The 22,551-nt window shown below is 43.7% G+C and overlaps 1 protein-coding gene across 2 annotated transcripts in view; it reads right to left on the bottom strand.

Moving 5' to 3' along the window:
* The window catches only part of CMTM4 (CKLF like MARVEL transmembrane domain containing 4), a 66,536-nt gene extending 44,000 nt beyond the window's left edge, over window positions 1-22,536 (bottom strand). Inside the window, exon 1 of one of the 2 annotated variants that reach the window (XM_006269825.4) lies at window positions 22,145-22,536. In XM_006269825.4, coding sequence (XP_006269887.1) covers window positions 22,145-22,324 — 180 coding nt within the window. In that variant the 5' untranslated portion in view covers window positions 22,325-22,536. The remainder of the gene's footprint in view (window positions 1-22,144) is intronic. The other variant, XM_019492911.2, reaches the window with a different exon arrangement.
* Between the last annotated feature and the right edge of the window lie 15 nt (window positions 22,537-22,551).

Genomic DNA, 22,551 nt, shown 5'->3' with positions numbered 1-22,551 from the left:
GCCCAGCCCACATGCCTTGCTCCCACCCTCGTGCACCGGAGAGCCCCGGCCCAGCCAGCGCGCACAGCTTCCAGGTGGGGCCACTGCCGCACCTGCTGGGGGACCTGCTTGGCTTCCCTGGCCTCCAGCAGCTCCTCCTGCATCCCTGCTGTAGCACAGGCTCTGGGCAGCACATAGGGAAGTGGCAGTGGGGGAAGGAAACTGCAGCTGGGTGGGAGCACGGAGCATGCGGCTGGCAGGAGTCCAATGCCCAGGGCCCGTGTAGGTGTCAGTGTAGGTCAGGTGAGGGGACCCCGCACACACACAGCGCACAGCCCCTGGTGCTGGCAGCAGGAGCAGGCCCTCAGGGTGATAATGGCCTGTGCAGGCGCTGCCACCTGGTGGCGCACAGCTCCAACCAGTTCCAGGAGCTGCACATGGCAGCGCAGAGTGGAGCCAGGCTGGCTCGCGTCTACCAGGTAGTGCTCCCTGTGACTCATGCAGCTCCCAGTACTCGCACACCACCGGGGGAAGCCCCACCTGACGGAGCTGCCGCTCTATGCAGTTCACGGGACTCCGATGGCAGGCTGGGAGTGGGGCTCCCCTCCACTTCCAGCAGAGTCCCGTGATGTGCATGTGTCAGCAGAGAATAAAGCCAGGCTGCTGGCTCCGCTGCATGCGGCTTCCCCCCAGTAGTGCAAAAGTGCTGGGAGCTCCACATGAGTTGCAGGGAGCCTCACGCAATAGGAGGCGGGCCGGCCTGGCCCCACTCCTTGCAGCCACCTCCTGGAACTGGCTGGAGCCATGTGTTGCTAGGTGGCAGTCCCTGCACAGACCACAAGCACCCCGAGGGCCTGCTGCTGCTGTCACCAACAGCAGGGGCTATTCGCCATGGGGGGGGAGGATTGTGTGAAGGGATCCGCATACCCATCACCCCCACCATGCCCACACAACCCCCCACAACATACCCTTCCCCCAACAACCCCCCCAATCACACAGTATACAAGAGTAAGACTATTTTTGAGCTATTATGCAGTCAACTCTACATACACTGTGCAAGCACAAGGAAATCAAGACAAAAATATTTTTTGAAGTAAAATTAACGTATGTTATGGTAGTTGTTTGACTTTAGTATACAATCTGGTTTTTTTCTGGTTTCAAGATGGCAACTCCCCCCTGCCCGAGTCCTTCTTTGACCAAGGGGAGGGACTTCCAGTGGCAGAGGTCAGGGGCTAGGGGTAAAATTTCTGGCCCCAACATGGCAACCAGGGGGCAGGGCACCTGTCAAGGGGTGGGGCTACCCTCGTGGCCCTCAACAGCTCACCAAAACTCATTAAGAGGCCCTCCAGCCAAAATAATTGCCCACCCCTGAGTGACAGCAAATCAGGGGCAAAAGCCAAGAGGGCTGAAGCCCATACAGGCTGGTATTCAAAGTCAAGAATAACATCTGCAAGGCATGGACATGGCTACAGTGAAGGACAGAGGCCATGAATACTGCTCTCAAGGAGACTGGTGCCAGCACTGATAGGGCCCTAGGGGCAAGACTGGGGCCAGCTGGGCATGGGGAAGACCAGCTGGCTAAGGACCCTGGGGACAGCCTACCTATACTCTATAAGAAACATCAAGGTGGCAGGTGAGGTGAGAGAGAAGGATACCCCAAAGAGCCATAGTGGGGTAGAAGGCGCATGACCACCAGACAACATCACAGCCACCCGTGGGAAGCTAGGTCCTGCTACAAGTTAATACAAACATTTTCAAAAAGGATCTTGAGCCATGTCTAGATCCTGGTTGGTGCCCTCCCACATGCCACACAACAGGGCACTGACACTCAGCAGCGCTAATTAGCCCAAGGTGCCATTCAGACACAGCACAACTCCCTTCTGTTGGGAGTGGGGTGGGGTGAATCCTGTGCGCAGGGCAGTGGGGGGATGTTTAAGGACCTTCCTGCTGGACACAGTAAATTCATAATCTAGATATGGTCTTGGAGCCCACAAACCCGAATGAGGACTCACGACCCTCTACCCCAAAAGTCAGTTTCTATGTTTTTCAAGTTATTACCTTTATGGTATTTTCAGTTTATAAAAGAAAAAAAATACAATCTAAAAGTATTAGGTCATTCTGAAACCTTATACCAAGCAAAAGAGTTAGTCCTTGCACTGGAATGTTGTATATACTCAGTGTTTTTGGACAAAAGTATATTCACTTTTCTGCTGTAGTAGGTTTCTTCCCTAAATCTAGTTTTGAAAATATTCAAAAAATTTACCACAGTTGAATAATATTAATCCACCCTTCCTCCAAACACAAATGCTTGATAAAAATAGTTCAGAAGAACATTCACGCATTTCTTCATGCATTCCATCATGTTCCAGCTATTAACTCATTTGTATCTTCTTCAGTCATTTCCAGCTACATGAGCCATGACAGTACTGAAAAAGGTAATGCTTCTGCCATAAATTTGGAGAAATTCCTATGGGTTTCCTACTGAATAATAATGGTTTTAAAAGCATGAAAAGTTCTGAAGTTATGTGAACTAATCAGCTGCTATAACAGTAAGTCTGGATAACTGGTTTATTCCAGGATTCTTTTGAAACAAGATATGCTGTTTTCTCCAGTGACCAAATTAACACTTCGCTTTTAGTATTTAAACCTGAGTTACCACCTGAAGTTAATACCTCAGGTCCTGGCTGACAAAGAATGTGCCAGTTATTGTATACACTCAATCTTCCAAGGAGGTGAGCTGCCAACTGCTTTACTCCTTGATATCAACTGCTAGCAAGTCTGTAAAGCATTAAAAGTGCTGGTTTCAACAGTAGCTACTTGCATACCAGTTTTAGTGAAGTATGAGAGTATGACAACAATTGACCACAGGAAGCAAAATGAAAGACGCTGATTAAAAGTCTGAATAAAAATGTTTCCATTAACTCTCTTTTACATGTGAAGCGCAGATATGCTTAAAGCTGCAAGACTAAAGGGGTTTTTGTGAACTGTCTCCTATATTAATGGAAAAGATAGGGCTTTAGGAATAAACTGAAAATACAGCTCTTGCCGACTGATTTTTAATACACGAAGTGACATAAGAGTTTTTAGGTTAGACCTAAAATGAGGAAAACAACATTTTGAAATGAAATCAAAATTCACATTCTGGTAGTAACAGAGAAAGCTAAATGAGCAGAGTACCTAAAAAACTTACACTTGAAAACAGGCAAATCAGATTACAAGAATACAACACTTGAATTCTGTTTGGCTTCTGTTGCTTTATCATTTCGTAAGGGTACAATGATAAAGATTTTTTGGGCCAATACCAATGGGTAATTATTAACCAGCCATATCAGTGGATACCTATCTGATTACCAATATGCAGCCTGGCAGCTTGGAAAGCATCCGGCTGGTAAGTCTGTGGCAGGGAGGGGCACAAGGAAGAGAAGGGGCATGGGGGACAGATTGAGGACCCTGCACTGAGAGAGGGGCTGGGGCAGGGGCAGGTGTTGAGAAGGCAGGGTGAGGCACGGGACAGAGCCATGGCTTGTCTGAGGGGGCACGGGCAGCTCCCACTGCTACACACACCCCGGGGGAGGCATGGGGAGCATGTTTCCCCCAGGCGAGGCAAGGGCAGGCTGCTGCTGTATGCTTGGGGCCTGGAGGCTACATTGGGTTCTTCCCAGCGGGTGGGGGGAGAGGGGAGGAATGGGCTGGAGTTGTGCTTGGGGCAGGCAGAGCAGGTGGCAGCAGCGCTGGGAGGGGGGCTACAGCCACCCCAAAATTCAGCCCCTCTCCCAGTGCTGCTGCTGCTTGTCCTGCCCCACCCACACCCCCAGCCCAGTCCTCCCGCTGGAAAGAGGACAGTGCAGTCCCCGGGCCTGTGCATGCAGCAGCAGCAGCCTGCCCTTGCCCCACACACAGATCCAAGGCACACATTCCCCCCATGCATCCCCTGGGGGTGCATGCTGCACCCCACCCCCATGGCCTCTGGACTAGCCCTGGCTCCACAGTATGCCCTGCCCCAGCTCTGCATTGCCTGCTCCAGCCCCACTCCCTCCTTCACTGCAGGGACCTCAATCTGCCCCACCCCCTTCCCTGCCACAGACTTGCTAGACACTGCTCCCCATGCTGCCAGGCTGCACTCCTGGTCACGTGCCTGCTATGGCTGCGTGCATGCATGCGGCATTTATTGGCAACATTATCAGCCACATCAGTCAAAAAGCCAATTGCAAATAATGTCAATTTTCCTTTTATTGGTGCCTATGTACTGGTGCACCTCTATCAGTTAGCTTTTAAAGTCTTTTATAAAGGCAACATTTCTTTTCCTTCATATATTGAAAAAAATTGACAACTCGATAAATTTGTTTCCCATTAAATGCTTCCTTCATTTCAAACAAGCAGGCATTTTCAAGTACATACTATCCTAGGATCATAGAAAAGTAGGGCTAGAAGAGACGTCACAAGATCTTCTATCTAATCCAGCCTCCTGCTAAGGCAAGGATCATCTCTGACTAAACCATCCTACCCAAGTGTCTAACCGGCTTTCAAAAGTTTCCAAGCATGGTAATCCCACGGCTCCTCTAGGTAGGTCGTTCCAAAGCCTGACCATCTCTACTTGATGCCTGCTGATTGGTTACTCATGTTCTTAAGGCAAACGACATTCAAGTTCACTTTGGAGAGAGACAAAATGGCATATTTAAGACCACATAATCAGCTAGGGCAAAGGTAGGATAGAAGAACCAGTTCACTTTTCTTTTCACAGGAACCCGAGTGAATGCTTCCTTGGGTATTTAGGGGTATAGGTTGTAACCATGTTGGTCTAAGGACACAGGCAAACAAGGTGCTTTGGGTAAATCCAGTATCTTTGGTATTTAGAACAAATGCATCCAAAAATATGTTAAAAGATTAAGTTTGAAAAATAAAACATTTAAAAAATGAGGAAGTGGCAGAATTCAGGTAATCTTCTGCCTGTGTTTTATGATACAAATTTTCATTACATTTCATCACTGTAAGGCCCCTGTGCCACATTCAGTGCACAAAATAGACCATGCATGTTTGATAAGCAGCTACTCAACATCTCGTCTTTCCTCACTGTTCAGACCATGTTTACAACACGATTCAAATCCTGTTCTGAAGCCAGAGTCTCACCATGGGATTTCTATAATACTCATCACTACAGTTACAGTAATACTTTGAAGCAATCTTATCAATGGGGTATAGTTAGATCCTCATCTGCAAAATAGGGGCAAGGGACTTGGGGGGGGGGGGGGGGGGGGGAGGAAATCCCAACTGGCTCCTACTCCCAATCAGTTCACCTTGCGCTCCTCCCTCCAGCCACCCAGGTGCTTGTTCCCTTAGCATGCACTACTACTCAGTGCTCTGCCTGATAACTTTTTCCTATATTCGGTCTTGCAATAGTCAGGGGGGAGGAAATAGGTCTGCTGGCATCAAAATTCAGAGGCAGAGCTACAATTTAACTTTTGCGGGGTGACACATAGTGTCAGTTTGGTCAAATGTAGGAGCCGAGTAGGAAGGCTGCACGCGCAGTGAGAAAATCTCATATTTTATTAGCTGCTTGACTTCATGTCTCTGAGCATGCATGAACTGCGAAGATTAAACGGATTATAACTTCAGCCATATTTGGGCGGGGGGGGGGGGTTACAACAGCAGCAAATGTCATGTTACACTGCTGATACACAGGCCAGGTTTCAAGTTCCTACTAAAAAAAACTGGGACATTAGACTTTTTCAAACAAACATCACTAATGGCTGTGCAAAGTGAACTTCCAATCCTTTCAAAGGATATTTTCTCAGAGAAAAAGCATACATGATTGAACCAACCAAAAGTAAAGAAACTACAAAAAAGCTCCAAAATTATTCTATAAGCGCTTGGTTTCAACTATATAGTTGATTTAATGAGGATATCTTTAATTTCTTTCCGTATTTTTAAGTGGCAATGAAGAATAAACTACGTAATGAAAAGAAAACACTATTCTTTTTCTCAAAAAGAAAACGTGATGGCTATTTCATTAGCATCTGTTAACCTCATGAAAAGTACTGTTTGGGGGCTTAGAGTTTTGACCAGTTAAGAATTATCATGCAATCACTTATACCACGACTATACAAGATTTGATGGATTCAACATCTACCACTTAGTTTAATTTCTAATTTAATTTAAACCATAAAAATCAGAAGAGAGAATTAATATGAAAGAAGATTTTTAAATGAAAACAACGGCATCCGTTTGGCACCTTACAAAAGACAAACAATTAGGTGTATATACTTTCTTTAACTACTCCACAGACTAACCCAGGACCATGCCAATGGAAGACAATTAAGACAGAAAAATACAATCATGCATCACATGCCCCAAATTCCCCTGCCTGCAATTTCATCGTGGAGAAGCCACTGCTCAACACAGTTCTTGACCAGAACAGGACCTCAATCCAATGGCAACGAGCCAAGACAATTGGAGATCTCATTTTTGCTGCAGCCTTTGTTCACCCTCGCAGCTGCTGAGAAAATCTTCTGCCTGCTTCACAGTTAAGGACTTGTACCCCATGGCTGGGCGCTGAACTGGTTTATTATAGTGGCAACTTGTACTCGCCATGTGACAGCACCTCATCAGAGGATAGATGTGGCTGAAATCACACACAGGTGTTGTCCATGAAAACCGCTTTAGCACATTTTTAAGCCCTTCAGCAGCCAGCTAGTGACAATGGGAGCAGGACTGTAAGACCTGGAGCTTCTAGTCATGAACTGGCATGAAGACAGCAGTTACAAGAAGGTTGTCTAGCACTTGGACAAGGCAGGAGTGCAATTTGACAGCTGTAACTGTGACAGAACAGCTCTCTTTAGGATCTGCTCTGCTCACTCCACATGGAAAGGGGCCTAGAAAAGGTGCCCTAAACATAGTCTGCCTACCTCTTTCCTGACTGGATAATTGCGTCCAGTGGGATCACATTTATTGCGGTTGAAAACAATATGACACACAATCAATTTTGGGACCTGGAACATGTCGTGGACAATCCTAATTGTGATTGCACAGAGCACAACACTGCAATCGTAACTTGAGAACTCAGGCAACACAACATTGACATCACTGCATTAAGCAAGATCCTGCAAGCAGGAGGTGGGCAGTTCAAAGAACAAGGAAGTGGTCTTATACTCTCTTCTGGAAGGGTAAACAGGAAGGAGAACACCAACTTCACAGAGTTGGCTTTGCCATTAAGAATGAACTCATAAACCAACTCCATGAGGTTCCTATCAAATTAATGAGCTCTTCATGACTCTCCATCTCAAACCTGGCAGGGAGCCAACATGCCACTGCCATCAGCGCACAGGAAGGAACCAGGGAGGAATTCCATGCCAACCTTGACCAAGTCCCCTCTGGCATTTCGGAGAGAGAGAGGTTTATTCTGCTTGGCAATTTCAACGCTGGAGTTGGAAGGGACTCAAATCTATGGGACAGAACCATCGACAAGGAAGGAGTGGGAAAAGATCAACTCCAATGGCATCCTCCTCTTGACCAAATATGCAGAATGTGGATTCGCCATCACCAACACTCTATTCCGCCAGAAAAACAGGTACAAGACATTGTGGCAACACGTGCGGTCCAAGTAGTGGCACTTGATCAACTAAGCCACTGTTCATGCCTGCGATCACAAAGATGTCTGCACCACCCAAGCTATGCTATGAGTTGGTGATTGCTGGACTGATCATCGACTCATTCACACAGTTAATCGGGCAGTATTTTGCCCACCCTTATCATAGACCCAGCTGCACCACAAGTAATTTAATTGAAACTATATTAAAAAGAATACCTTAAACTGGGTAACTTGATACAGAAGAAACTCATTCTTAAGTAGTTGGTTTTAAAATGTAGATGCATAACTCTGTTTAAGTTTTTTAAAACAAAGTTTAAAAAGAGTTTACAAAAAGATGCACATGTTTGGCACTTTACTTTAAACACAACCACAGAGTCCAGTTAAAGCACTATTTAAAATTAATGGAATCACGATTTAACCTCTAGAAGACTTGTTTAAGACTCAGGATGAGTAAATAGCAAGCATTTATCTCATCAAAACTAGCATAGGACAGGAATTTTAGCGAAAGGACAAAATAAAAAAGCATCTGAAATTCATCCGCTGTGGCAAGATTTTTAAAAATAAAGAAGGGAAATGGTTCAAAATATCTTTATCCCAAGACTGCAATCTGAAGGTTTCTTCAGATGCCATGCCTTAAAAGGCAAGAAAACTTAGACATACTGGTAAAGCAGAACATTTGAAAAAATAGATGAAGGACAGAACATTAAACAGCACTGCCAGCTGTATTAAGAATGCAAAAAGCCTTCAAGCTTCCTCTGCCATTTACAGCATGTTGTTTTTTCAGTCAGACAGTGCTATTTTGTCTAAAATAGAACTATTGTAAAGACAAATCTCAGAACCACATCACTGCAATTTACCTCCCTGTAACATTATGACCAACACTGTGGTATTCCTAAGAAAAAAATCTGAAAGTAAATGATCCATTCAATGAGGACTGATACACATTTAGCTGGCTAAAAAGACACAGGGGTGGACTCCAAAGTGATATTAACAATATAGAAATTCAGATTTTCAGAAAAGGCAATTAGCCTCTCAAGGGATGATTCCTACTGTTCCATTACTATGAATTACACACCTTTAATATTAAACTTCTAAAGAATTAAGGCATTTGGCTAAACTCTGAAAGAGCACACTTCTCAGTTTTTGTTGGAAATTTAAGAGAAGACAAGGGTACATAAAATGAAAAAGAATTCTAAAATTAAAAAAAAAAGAAAATCACATCTGAAGTAGGACATCTTTCTACTAGGATACCTTAAGACAGGAGCAGGCAATTATTTTGAGCGGAGGGCCGCTTACCCAGTTTTGGCAGGCTGTCAAGGGCCACATGGGTAGTCCCGCCTCTTGACAGTTACCCTACCCCTTGACAGGTACGCCACCCCCTGGTCACCATCTTGGGACCAATGTCTCAGGGCCAGCACCAGTAGGGCCCAAAGCGGGGCGCAGGCTGGCAGGGGTCCGTGGAGCTGGGCTGGACTGCACCAGCAGGGAGGGGGGAGCTGGCCTGGCTCCATAGAACCCCTGCCAGCTGGGATCCTGTGCTCCTGCCATCCTGCAACGGGCCCTACCGGCACTGGCCCCAAAACACCAGTGCGAGCCCTGCACTCTCACTGGCTCACCACCCGCTCACACCCAGTACCCCCCAGCCCCGTGGTACAGGCGGGGGGGCAGCACACAGCCCCAGCCCCCTGCTCGCTAGCAGGGAAGAAGCTGGTGCTGAGTGTGGGGAAAGATGATGGCTCCTGCTTCCCCCCCCACCAGTGGCATGGCCAGAGCAGAGCTGAGTGGAGCCCACAGGGGGGTGGGGGTACATACAGGCCACCCACTGTGGGTTTGGGGGGAGAGCAGCCCCTCGCCTGCCCCATGCCCAGCGTCCCATGCAGCAGCCACTCACAGCCTGCCTGGGGCTGTCTGTGCATGCCTGTGCATGCTCCAGGAGGAGGAAGCAGCCGCTCCCCTGCCCTACACTGCAGGTGCTCGCAGCCTGCATGGGGCTGTCCGGAGCGGGCACAGGCAGCCCCAGGTGGGCTGCAAGCAGCTGCAGCATGGGACACTGGGCGTGGGTGGGGAGCGGCTGCTTCCCCCCCCCCCCCACCTGCTCTCCTTCCTTGCCCAGGGTCCTGTCCCCCCTACTTACCTGAGCTTCCCATGCCAGGGCAGCCACGTGTTCCCAGCCCAAAAACCGCAGCTGGCAGGGCCAGGCAGGCCTCATGTCGTTGGAGCCTGCTGGGCTTCCCCTGGGTCCTACTGCCCTTGGTTCCTGTCATTTTTGTTTGGGAATCACTACTCTAGAATAAACTAATAAATCTAGTTTGGTTTTTACCCAGGTGAGTGATCAGATCAACTACTGGTGTCAAAATCATAGTCTCTACATGTTGGGAAACAAACATTAGCTTTCTTCCAGGAAGTAAAGGGTTTTTAATCTGCAACTTTTCTAAGTATGCCAAAATGAACACTATTTATGCTTGTATTTAGTCATCTGCTTACATGAAGCTTTTCATATTTTTACCTTTTGAGACTCTTGTATGAAAAAAATCTTATCAATTAAAAACGAAAATTATCACTGAGAAAAATTTCAGAACATCACAAGAAAGTAGTTTGCAGTCTCATTTTCCAATGCCATAAATCTGACAACGATAAAGCAGTATCAATAAAAAAGTCAGCATGAAGTCATTACCGCAGGCAACTCCAGAGCTAAGTACTGAATATTTTTCACATGTTAGAGAATATGTCACTATGCTTTCAAGCTGCTTCTCAATGAAAAGGTACTATCAAAACAAAGTTACTCTTCAATTTATACTTTATAAAAGTTCAGCCTATTTGACAGCCAAATATTGCATTAAAATACATTTTAGAGTTGTAAAGGCTCCCCTACAAGTGGTGGCATCTGACTATCCATCTATACAAAAATAAAGTTCAACTCCAGGTAACAGAAAATAGGTCTCAGATCCTACAGATAAGTCTCATAGGAACGCTGTAATAATCCAAAACAGACAAAAATAAAAAAAACTTTTTAAAAAGTATATTCGGACACCCTGTAAGCGTAATAGAAATGATTTAAGCCTTAGGTCTGGGCCAGGCATTGTATTTCTAGAAGAAACGCTGCTGTCCTACTAGAAACTGCTGGTGCACAGGCATTCATGCAGTTTCTCACGGAGGAAACATGCCCCATCTGTAAGAAAGATCCTCCACTTCGACACCTGGACAATTTGCCCTGCATGAGTTTTGCTCGCTAGAAATGTAATGCCTGGATGCTTCCACTCGACTCCTCTGTGATTGGGAGGAACTAAGCAACAGGCTCCTCCTTGTCTTCCCCAGATCAGAGGACCCTAGTCCGGGGCATTTCTGCATAACTCGACTGCTCCCAATCAGGGGACAAGCTGAGCTGCTGCTGCTCTCCCAGCCTAGCCTCGCCTGGTTGCCTGTCTGGAACAGACCTGGGGAGCAGGGGAGAAGGGAAGTCTTGGGGCTGGAACACCTGCATGATCCCTCTCCTGAGAAGATTTCTACCAGTGTAAATTTCCCAGAAAATTTGCATTAGTAGAAAAGAACACCAGTCCATGGCTATAATTAGGACACCCGTATAACCTTACCTCTACCCTGAAGTATTGCTGAAGGAAAAAAATTGCTTTGGAACAACCTTATTCATCCCTAAACTGTTTCATTTAATCATTTACACTATAAAACTTCAGTGTTAAGCATACTATGGATGGATGCACTCCAGTTTGCATTTTATAAATGACCCTGAACCGATAAGAAGCACACTGAAAGCCGTCATTCAGGAACGCTAATTAATGCAAGTAACAGTAAACTGAGCGTTAGCTTATCTCATAAAAACTTAGTACTCACATGAGATGATCAAAAGTTGGTATAGTGACAACACATACCTTTACAACCAGATGCTCATACAAGTCTGTGAACTTCAAGACTTTCACATCAAGGATTATTTTTTTCCAAACACATTTACAATCCAAAGGTCTACCCATACAAACACTTAATTGGATGTGTAAAAAGTTCTCAGGATGTAGCCCAAGGTAAGAAAGGAAGGAAGCTGTAAAGACTGGAAGATGACATCATCAGGGGTGCTAAATTAAGGTTAACTCTGGGTATTTATTGCATCTTTCCATAGTTTCAGGTACCTAGATCTCTTAAATAAACGCCCACAACCAACTAAGAACGTTGGAAATGTTTAAATGACTATAATAGCCTTGTGTTTTTAAGATATTCATGTGCTCTCAATCTTATTCTAACTTGACAGTTTTCCCAAAAAAATTATTTCATCTAATAAAACATCAAATGGAGCTCTAATGCAATAAATAGTCCCTATTTATATTCTTGCAAATCCAAAGAGAAAAAAAGTTCATTGGCATTCAAGAAACACGTATACACCATCTTAAGCATCTTTTATTCAGGCACAAGAAAACCAGTTTCACATATAAAGTGAATAACACAACATTTAAGGCCATAATCTATTGAACAAGAATAGAACTTCCCCAGAAATAAGTGGGAGTTCCACCCTTATTCCAGAAAGAAAAATCTGGTAACTTATTTTGAATATGTTTATCAGATACGTGAATGTTTAATGTCAAGGGTCCAAAAAAAAAAAAAAAAAAAAAAAAAAAAAGTTATTTTATTATTATTCTAAAGTCATCTTTAATGTACAATTTTGTTATACCAGGATATAACAGGAAAAACTAGTGCTAAAAATACTGCCTGAATATATTTTTTAGCTTAGGCCTGCATCTGCCAAAATGTTTCTGTTCCAGTTCTAAGATGATACTTGAAGTCTTGGAAATCTCTATTATACTGCCTTTCTAGATTATTATGCTAGTAAAATCCCTGGGAAGACACATCACTTCTATATGCCATGCCCTCCACAGCATGTTGGCAAATTCAAAGATTCTGAATACAACTCAAAGGCAAATTCTTTACAATAATTAGTCTTGAGGATCTTGACTTCCTCCTATCCCACTACATTTGTATCTTATCTCCTCCCCCTTTCTTGATTCATGTCCTCTCCTCATCCTCCTTCAGTATTTAATCATAGTCTGCCTCTATATCTGGTGTTCTGTGAAGCTGACACTAAGCATCATGCTGTCTTATAGATGTTACAGAAGCTGGCCATTCTAATTTACATTTTTAATTTTAAGGTCTCTATAATGATGGATTAATTAATAAATAAACAGCAATCTTTAAAATATGTGTAACAGAAAGCACATGTCAGCCTAAGCACCATTCTGCTAAAATATTACAGTATCCTTTTAGCTTGCGTACTACGGGTGATCACAGATTCAAAACCAAAAAATGCTTGACAGGAGTGGGGAGAACCCTATCAATGTGCAGCAGGAGTTGGAAGACTCTTCTGCAGATTATTTTAGCATTAAACATTTATGAGATGGAATAAAAGAGAAGCCCTGATGACTACACATCTTTCAGTGCAGCAGCCATCAACTCAGAAATAAATACCATAAATATGTGTCCAACGGTAACATCCTATATCATCACTTATCTCTCTCTTTCAACAAAAAAGTGAATATCAAATGTCTTACACTGATCTGCACCAATATAAGAAATAATTACACAGCAGTAAAGTTTGGAGTGATAGAAGCAATTATCTGAACGTGCCGTGTGAGAATGCTCAGAAGTGAGTCTCATTTTCTTGACAGAAAAGAAAGTACAATTCTGTGTCCAGCTATAATTTAACAGCAATGGCTGATATTATTAGGGAGTAACAGCAATTGTTCCACAGTTAAGATTTCTGCTGAGTTTCCATCACAGTCAAAATTATCTATACACAGTTTGACAGAAAATTATTAAATGAGATTTATTTCTGTTTTGAAAGAAAAGGTAAAATGAATTAGACAAGTGGCACACTATGACAGCAGGAGTAGGCTAGTTCCTGCTGAACTTGCTGTTCTGTAGAAACGAAAACAAACCTGAAGCTTACCATAAAGTTCAAATCCTTCTCCCTGTATTTTGAAGTCTGCCTGAACAAGTAGGTCACTAGGGAGGCTCATCAGCCAAAAAAAAAAAAAAATTTTCCACCCAAGACTTGTGAAGCACAAGGGAACATTTTTAGAGTACAGTCAAACTTTAACCACACTTTTGATTATGCTAATTCACTAGTTAACAACATATTCATTACTATACATAGGTCTACTGCTGGAAAGAGAACTACAGAAATCATACTCATTGCTTCAGGAAGGCAGAACCTAAAACTATCAGTTAACTTAGACAGCCATTATGTATATACAGGCTCCTAAATATCACCATTACCCAAGACTAGAGAGTATGTACAAGCCACCAAAAAGATTGGCTCAATTTATTCTGCATTGTTGCTAGGTGGCAAGACCATCTGGCATAGCAAACAGGAAATCATTCTCTTTTATGCACAGAGAAATGACCACTACCTAGCAGCTTTTCTTTCCTTTTCCAAATGCACCGAGTCCTTCCAAAAACACATTTTTAATTGTAAAAAATAACATGTTTCCCCTGTCAATTATCTTCCAGGCTAAGCATGATACTTACTGTATGTTAATGCGAGCTGCTCAAAACCTTAGATAAAGGAATGTTTCCAAAGAGAAAATCATTTAAAAAAATTCAAAGAAATTGAAGCATTCCCCCCCAGGAGAATTTCTAAATACTTCTAAAACTGAAACATTTTAGCTGTTGGAAATGGCTGCTAAAAATCTCAGCACAAGGGGCCCATGTATAAGACTACATATCACAGAAGGAACCAATATCTAATTGGTCAGTTGTTATCTCGGACAACAAAATACATGTATTCTAGGGCATCATGAATTTCAAATAAAAGCTTGTGCACTTTGGGAGCAGTAACGATACCTACCATAAGCTGGGAGCTCATGAGCTGGAAACAATGCAGAAGAGAGCTGAATATCACAGCTGATCATGAGATGACACCCCATCACCAATGTAATGCATCAGTCATATAAGGAAGCATTAATGGCAGTGTACAAGACCACAGCAAGAGGAGATTAAAAGAATTTGTCCTAATTGGCCTACCAAAACAAAGTTTAACAGAGGACGTGATTGTTGTCTGGAAATATCTGGGGTATAAACATGAGAAAGGGAAAACTACTCAACTAGAAGACAGCATTAACACAAAAAGTAGTATCACCAGGGCATCAGACTTATAATCATTTTGCTTTGCACCATGTATGGTAAGACACTTTAAATTTAGCTAGTAAAAGATACAGCATAATCTTTTTAAAATGCATAGTAGCTATCACCATGTTTATGAACAAAAAAGAAAAAAACACGGTGGTAATTTTAATCTAGAAGACAATAATTTCAGTCTTTGAGGGTCTTCATTATCACCTTCAGATGACAAGTGGTAAATTATTTCTATTATTTATCTAAGGGCCAAAAGATCGCTCGTCTTCTGACCTGTACACTTCCTCTTCCCCGGCTCAAGAGCTGACACGAAACAGTGTAAAACGATTCGTCTCTCACAAAGGTTATGGGGTTTTGTTCTGGTCAAAAAAAAAAAGTGAAAACATACTATGGGATCTGCCACTCTAAGTCACAACCAAGGTCTACGCAGTCCAATATCGCCTGTCACCGGCCAAACAAGATGCTTCAGATGAAGCTGTAAGGTCACTGCAATATAACGTGGACTAATTTGCATGCTCATCTAATCTCTAGGGGCTTTTATAAATATACTTTTTTTTCCCAGCAACATGACAAAAATCTGCCACTTCGGAGCAGACTCAATTAATCGACTCTGCTCCACACACGAGCTGAGGTGAACTGCACTGGAACACGTGCAGTTGTACAAGCAGTGAAATGAGCATCAGCATGCAGAAAATGGTGGCCGTGTGCTTTTGAACTAAAGCACTGTCAAAGTGTTTTAGTTTAAAAGCGTGCTGCTGCCGTTTTTTGAGCGCTGATATGCATTTTGCCACTTATACAACTGCATGCGTCGCAACGCTGGGTGCTTTTCAAAGCACCCAGCGCTGCAATGCATACATGTGTAAAAATGCTTTAGGCTACAGAGAATAGATTAAGTCCTGATGTATGGGATCTAATACTCTCTTCCAATTTTTCATTCTCAATTATAACAACTCTGAATATTCTTAATCTCAATTTTAGTTTCCAGTCTTTTTTTAGACCTTGCTAATTTCTTCATCTCAATTAACTCTACAGTCTAATTACACATTATGTGAAAGTGCATTTGTTTTCACTGAAGGTAAAACTGTCACTTTCTGGTTTCATCGACTACTCCATGTTACATTTTGCCAGTACATCGTATTCCTGTCCCCCTGAGTGGAGCAAGTTATGCCAGCCAAAGCCACTGAACTAATATGACTGAGTTTGTCAAAGGTCACCTCTCATCACATCCCTGCCCAACACACCTGTGCAAGCAAAATTTTCTTGGGTAGACCGGGCCAAATGAGTATGGAGCTGCAACTGTAATGATGAGAACCTGCGGAACAAGTTTCTCTGATGTCTATCTACAAGCAGAATAGTCTGCTTCATGTTGGTTTAATGCAAGCAAAGATGGACTGGTTTATTCAGAAAGTTCAGTGGCAGACTGGGCTCCCTCCCAAGACAGGATCATATGAAAGTAGGGCTGGAAGGGACCTCATGAGGTAATCTAGTCCAGCCCTCTGCTCAAGGCAGGATCATCCCTGACTAAACCATCCAGCCTGTCTAACCTGGTCTTGAAAATTTCCAGCAATGGAGATGCCACAACTTCTCTGGGTAACTTGTTCCAATGCTTAACCACTGTCACAGTCAAAGTTCTTCCTAATCTCCAACCTAAAACTTCCTCTGCTACAGTTTGAGGCCATTGCTCCTAGTCCTGTCCCCTATGGACACAGAGAAAAGGCCATCTCCATCCTCTGTATAGCTGTCATTCAAGTATTTGAAGACTGCTATCAAATCCCCCCCATCTACTCTTTTCTAGATTAAATACTAAATAACCCTCATTCTTTCAGCCTTTCCTCACAAGGCATGTTTTCCAGGCCTCTAATATATATCAGTCTGCAACCTTCTTCTAGGAGTTTATGACCACTGCTCCTGGTTTACCCCTGGGGCACTTCGGTGAATAGTTGTGCACCTAGCCCCTGATGCTCTCCCCTAATATATTTGTAAGATGCCACAAAATCCCCCTGAAGTCTTCTCTTTTCCTAGGCTGAACAGTCCTGTATCTGTCAGCCTTTCCTCATATGGCTGGCTCTTCAGGCCTCTAATCATGTAAGTGGGTCTTCTCTGGACTCTTTCAAGCCTTTCCACGCCCTTCTGGAAGTGCAGAGCCCAGAACTGGACGCAGTACTCCAGCTGTGGCCTGACCAATGCTGAGTACAAATGAATATGCCTCACCAGTGCCAAACAGAGCAGAAGACTTGTTTCCCTTGAGTTGCCAGAGACTCTCCTGTTAATACAAACCAGTATGCTGGGGGGTTTTTTTGTTTGTTTGCTTGTTTTTATTTGCTGGGGGTTTGGGAGGGGGGTTGTTTTTGTTTTTTGCAACAAGAGCATATTGCAGTCCAAAAGTTTTTTTCACTGGAATTTACAAATTGGTTGAAATTAACAAGTTTTGCAAAGTCTGTGCAATTTCAACAAATGTCTTTGATGAAGCAATGAACAATACACGCCAGGGGTCTTTGGAAAACTACCTGCTTTCCTGCCAATGCCCCTTGGGGGCTCCTGCAAAACCTGGGCAACCAGGCACTGCAGCTCTGACATACAGATACCCAGGCTCTATCCTCTACTACTGGGAATATCAGAATTTCAGTTTTCATTCTTATCTGAAACCAACTCAAAATCCCAATTTTTAACTCTCCAAAAAACAACTGGCTTTAGTAAAAGGTAAAACAGTTCAGAGACTCTGAAAATTATACAGTGGTGTAAGGGATCTCAGGTCAGCAATATACAGTTGCAAATTCAAAGGTGTTAAATTTTCAGAGAGGGAGAATGTAACCCTAATCCTACATTATATGCTGTTCTAGTCAGTACATTCAGCTCCCTGAACTGCTGTAACAGAAGGTAAAAGACAAACTGAAGAGCTTGGGCAACAGCCACAGGAGTCATTTAGGCATGGAGAAAGAGACTTGTGAGAGACACAAGGGAACAAGAGATACAGTATAACTTACCTAAATAAGTAGAGACAGATAATTAGCATGTTAGTCTGCCCTGTCTTCTGCCTGACGCCAGAGTGACAGCATGGAGACTAACTAATTCAGAAAGGCATAAACTTTCTTCTGCAGCAGCCTACTTGGTCTGTCACCTACAAAAGCGTATGCCTCTCTGAATGAGTTAGTCTCTAAGGTGCCAGCCTGCCCTGCCTGACTTAGTTAAATGAAAGGTAGAAGAGATACTAGCTGCCTAACTCAGAAAAATGCATAATATCAGAGAGGTTTTGTTTAAGCAGCAACAGACAAATATTGAGCTAAAATAAGGAAAGAATTTCAGAAAGCACACTGGGGAAAGTTTCAACTTTCCTTTGAGACTATTCTACAATCAGATTTTATAGGAAAGAAAAATTCCCAAATACTTGAGAAATGTAAAATTAGACCAGAGATCACTGAAAATAAACATTAAGAAGCTTTTCTGCAATGGTCCTCAAGAATGACAGCAAAAACTCCAACTGTGTGATAAGATAACATAATATTCCACTGGAAAGTCACCAGGGAGAAGTTCTTTTCTTCTGAATTTTAATCTACCCAAAGGAAAAACACTTTTTAAAATTACATGCAATTGCACTGGCTTCAGCTTGCCCTTCCTCAGGTGTCAGGGTTCTGCATAACTTCACAGCCCCCTTCCTCTCCATTCATGCCTCTCACTTCCTCTTTACCCACCTAGTCACATCATTAATCTCCTCTGGTTTCACTGACCCCTTCAAAATTTCCTCCCTAACATAACCCAACACATTCAAATCTCCCTTCCCTTTAAATACCTCCATAAAAAGAGGTATTTTTCCTGTAAGCCCTATTTCAACCCAAATACTGATCAGATGCTGCTTTCATGATCCCAAATAGATACAGACGTCATGACTCTCACTAGTTCACCACTCTGATGTTAGTCATAACACAACCCTTGCTGGCTGTGCACAGTTTAGTTGGACTGTAAAGTTTATAAACAAAAAAACTCAGATCATCAAGTTTCTTCAGTCACGTTAATGCTGAAAAGGACAAAGAAGTGGTTTTACTTTGGATAAAAAGGAACCCCTCTGCTGTGAGAAGTCTGGGAGCTTTATGGTGGAGGGAGGGGGTAATAGTTCAGAACCATGAACCACAATGAAAATCAGAATGAGCCAAAGACCCATTTCTTAAAAGTTCCTTTCCTTGTACAGAAAAACCTATTAAAGAACAAATGAACCTTAGTTTAAACTTTTCCATGTGGTTCTTTCTACACATTTTCCAAACTTCTTATGTTAAATATGGATTGATTAGTAGCTCTTTCACAATGTTTGAACAGTTACATAGCAGACAAAGCCAACTAGTTTGGTTTCAGATATTAATTAAAAAATTCCAATGATATCAAGCAATTTGCATACCAAATTTAAGAGCTAGAAACACTGGATTAGTATTAAAATACCTGTTGATACACAAAGGAAGGAGAAAGCATCAAGAGAAAGTACACACCCAGAGTACACTATTTTGATACATTTAATATACTAAAAATTAAGATGAAAGTGTCAAGGATCATTTCAACTTTAAGCTATCTTCTTGCCTATTAAAAATTCAAATCACACTGTATGCCTAAGGTATTATACTGTGTTCTATTAAAGACATTTGTCTAACTTTTTTTAAAATTAATAAAGAAAAGTATTGAAGACAACAGATTCCTATAAATATTTGTGCTATAGTTGTCAGGTACACATTTCCTTCTATTCTCAGTCTTCTTCTTAACAAATAGTGGTATATATGGATCATTTCAAAAATGATAAAGTTAAAACTCATAATACAGCAGTAAACATTGTTTAGTAGCTGTCAACTGAACTAAAGTGTATATATTTCAATGTCTGCCTTAAACTGGTATCTGAATATGTCAATCATTTGTCCATTAAAGAACGGAAGCTATTTTAATCCTTCCCGCTGTAGCTTCTAGTTACTGCAGTCTCTCCCTGCTTGACTCTCTTTACTTATCCACATAATCTTTGTGTGTGTTAAAAACAAAAAAGGGGTCTCCGTTCACTCAGAGTTACAACCCTGCATTGTTACCCTTACAAAATATTGAGACATATATATAGCGTAGTTAACAATTATAATGAAACCTAACCACGCTCGTCAAATAAATGACTGGAGTACATTTTGAATGTACTGGAGTACCCTTGTTCATCCCCTTCTAAATCCTTTTTTGAAGAATTTAACAGGTTTGCCATTTTGGTCAGAATATGAATTAGATAAACATGAAGAATCCAAATATGCCAGGCCACAATAACAGCAACCATATGCTTCAGTCCCATGCTAGCAATCTACAAGTCCTGGTAACTTCTGGCTCAGGAGAATTTCCCTACTGCAGTGTAATTCAGAGATACCCGAGCTAGCTGGGTATGTTTACAGAGTAGTGTACACATCCCACTGGACATATCAGACCACATGCATTAATAAAACACAAAGCATTATTTAGTTTCACTAAAGGCATTATTCTACAAACACTTCTTACATAATACAATAGCCTAAAGGTAGAATATTATTTCCTCAACAGATAAGAAAGCTCCTACATGTGTAGCTTGACTACTGCGTGGCATTTTCCTTAGTCTTCCCAAAAGGACTTTTTTTTTTTTTTTTAATTTCCTTTTAAAAAACCTGCTGTTTATACCTTGGAAGCTTGTTCCTTCATACCTGAACTTCAGAAACAAAGGATTCACCTATCCATGGCCTGGGGACCTTTATCTAAAATGTTAAACATTTAACTTGACTTGCCAAAAGAGTTGTCTATTGCAGCAATTATCAAAAGGATAAACAATAGGACAACCTTAGGGCAAGTTACGGTAGGTTACTAGAAAGCATCACTCTCAGCAACTCTGCCCCATCCTCTACCCTGGAGGATATAAAACTCCCTAAAATTTAAATCTGCAATCATTAGAAACACAGCTGCTAAAAGAAAGATAAGCAGATAAAGACAAACATCAATGTCTCAGGCACATGTACACACACACATGAAACTGCTTTAATAAAAAAGCACAATATAGTACTACGTTGCTATCCTAGTGTTCCTTTACTTAAAAGGACATGATCAGTTGACACTCTTCCGTCCCAAATGGTTTAATAGCCAGTTGAAGAAAAGAGTTTACTATAACTAAAAAGAGTACAAATTGAAAAATGTAGCAAAGTATTTTTCTGCTTTTGCCAATTCAATTACTTTGTGCATTTGATGCCATTTTTTTTTAATGGAGTCTAAACCCTGCAAGTGCAGAAGTTTACAGTAGGCATTTATGCAGATAGTGTTGATTAGTCTACTCATTTAACTTAACCTGTGCACACAGCCTTAGTTTCCTCTGTTTGTGTAGGAAGGGAAAAAAAGAGACACCTTTACAAAACCAGTACGAGCGTACAACCACAAGAATTGGGACTCACTAAATAATTGATTTGATTTACTGTTGCCTTGTCCTCCCCACTTTTCTTCTCATAGCCTAAGCCTCCGTACTGGAAAAACGTAGCCACACGCTCAGCTTTATACAATGTAAGCTCTCCCACCAAAGCGAAGGGTTTAGCCACAGCGTGTAAAACAGTTCTAAGCAACAAAGAGGGGGGGTGGCTTCAGCTTCACTTCATAAAGACGTACCGTGCCGTAGACAGCTTGGGTACTGCTGGCAGTGCAACTACGGCAGCAGCGAACTCAGGCAAGGCCACCTGCCCAAGTACATACCTCGCTCCTCAAGTATGCTTGTCAGCCCGCACGGTTATGTTGTGCTGTGGCTCGTAGGAATATCCGAGCTACTTAAAAGCAACTTTAGGTACGTCTTCAGTCTAATCAGCCCTGCAACAGTCCTGGAGATGTACCCTGACAGCACACAGACCTGAGGTCCTGAACTGTGAGCTGGGGCCAGTGGTCTACGCAATGTCTGGCGCGTAACGAACCCCCAAACCAGCAGGAGCACGTCAGCACAGGGACAGGACGAGCCAAGCCGCTACTTGAAAAACCAACAGCCTTCCTTAAGGCTTCGGCAACTCGCAGCCGTGCAACAGTGCCCGAGAGTCCAGCTCCTACCGTGCTAGGCGATCGACGCCAGCTACCAGGACGGCGCAGACACACAAAGGCTCCTTTTCCTTAGACTGAAGCAGACTTTTTGTTGGCGACGCAATTTGAAAACACGCTTGCAGCCGTCCGGCCAGGGGCGCGCCTGCACCCGGACAGCTCTGCCGTCCACCCAGGCCGGCAACGCACCTTTGAAAGGAAACAGGCTGCGCCCTAAACCGCTCAGGCCGGCCCCGGGAGCCCCACGTCAAAGGGGGCAAACAAACCTTCAACGGGACAACCCGCGCACGCCCTCTGGACCCCGCCACTGCTCTCCGGCGCCCTCAGCCTCTCTCTCTCTCTCTCTCTGTCATAAGTGACCTGCCCCAGGCCCCTCGCTCCCCCCGGGGCGGGGCGGGGCGGGGCGGTACCCACCACCTCGGCCACCTTGGCCCTGCCCGGGGCGCCCCGCAGGTAGTCGGGGTCGCAGCGGAGGCCGCCCAGGCGCTGGCTCACGGGCTCGGTGGTGGGCTGGTAGGGGCTGCTGCCGCCGGAGATCATGGACGTGCTGGACGCCTCGCCATCGAAGCCCTCCAGGTCCTCGCCGTCCCTCATGGTCGGGCCGGGCCGGGCCGGGGTGCTCAGGAGGCGGCGGCAGGACGCGGGGGGCGGCGGGGCAGCATCTTGCCGCGCCCGGGCCCCGCAGCGCAGAGGGAGGAAGAGAAGGAGGGAGGCCGCGCTGCGAGGCGCTGCGCTAGTCCGCGCCGCTCGCCGTCCCCGTCCAAACCGCCGGGCAACCGCCGCCGCCGCAAGCTCCTCCCCCGGCGGCGGCGCGGCGGAAG

The sequence above is a fragment of the Alligator mississippiensis genome, chromosome 10 (assembly GCF_030867095.1).
Source record: "Alligator mississippiensis isolate rAllMis1 chromosome 10, rAllMis1, whole genome shotgun sequence".
NCBI lineage: Eukaryota > Metazoa > Chordata > Crocodylia > Alligatoridae > Alligator > Alligator mississippiensis.
The sequence above is the reverse complement of the archived record's forward strand: the minus strand, read 5'-3'. Positions and strand labels throughout refer to the sequence as shown.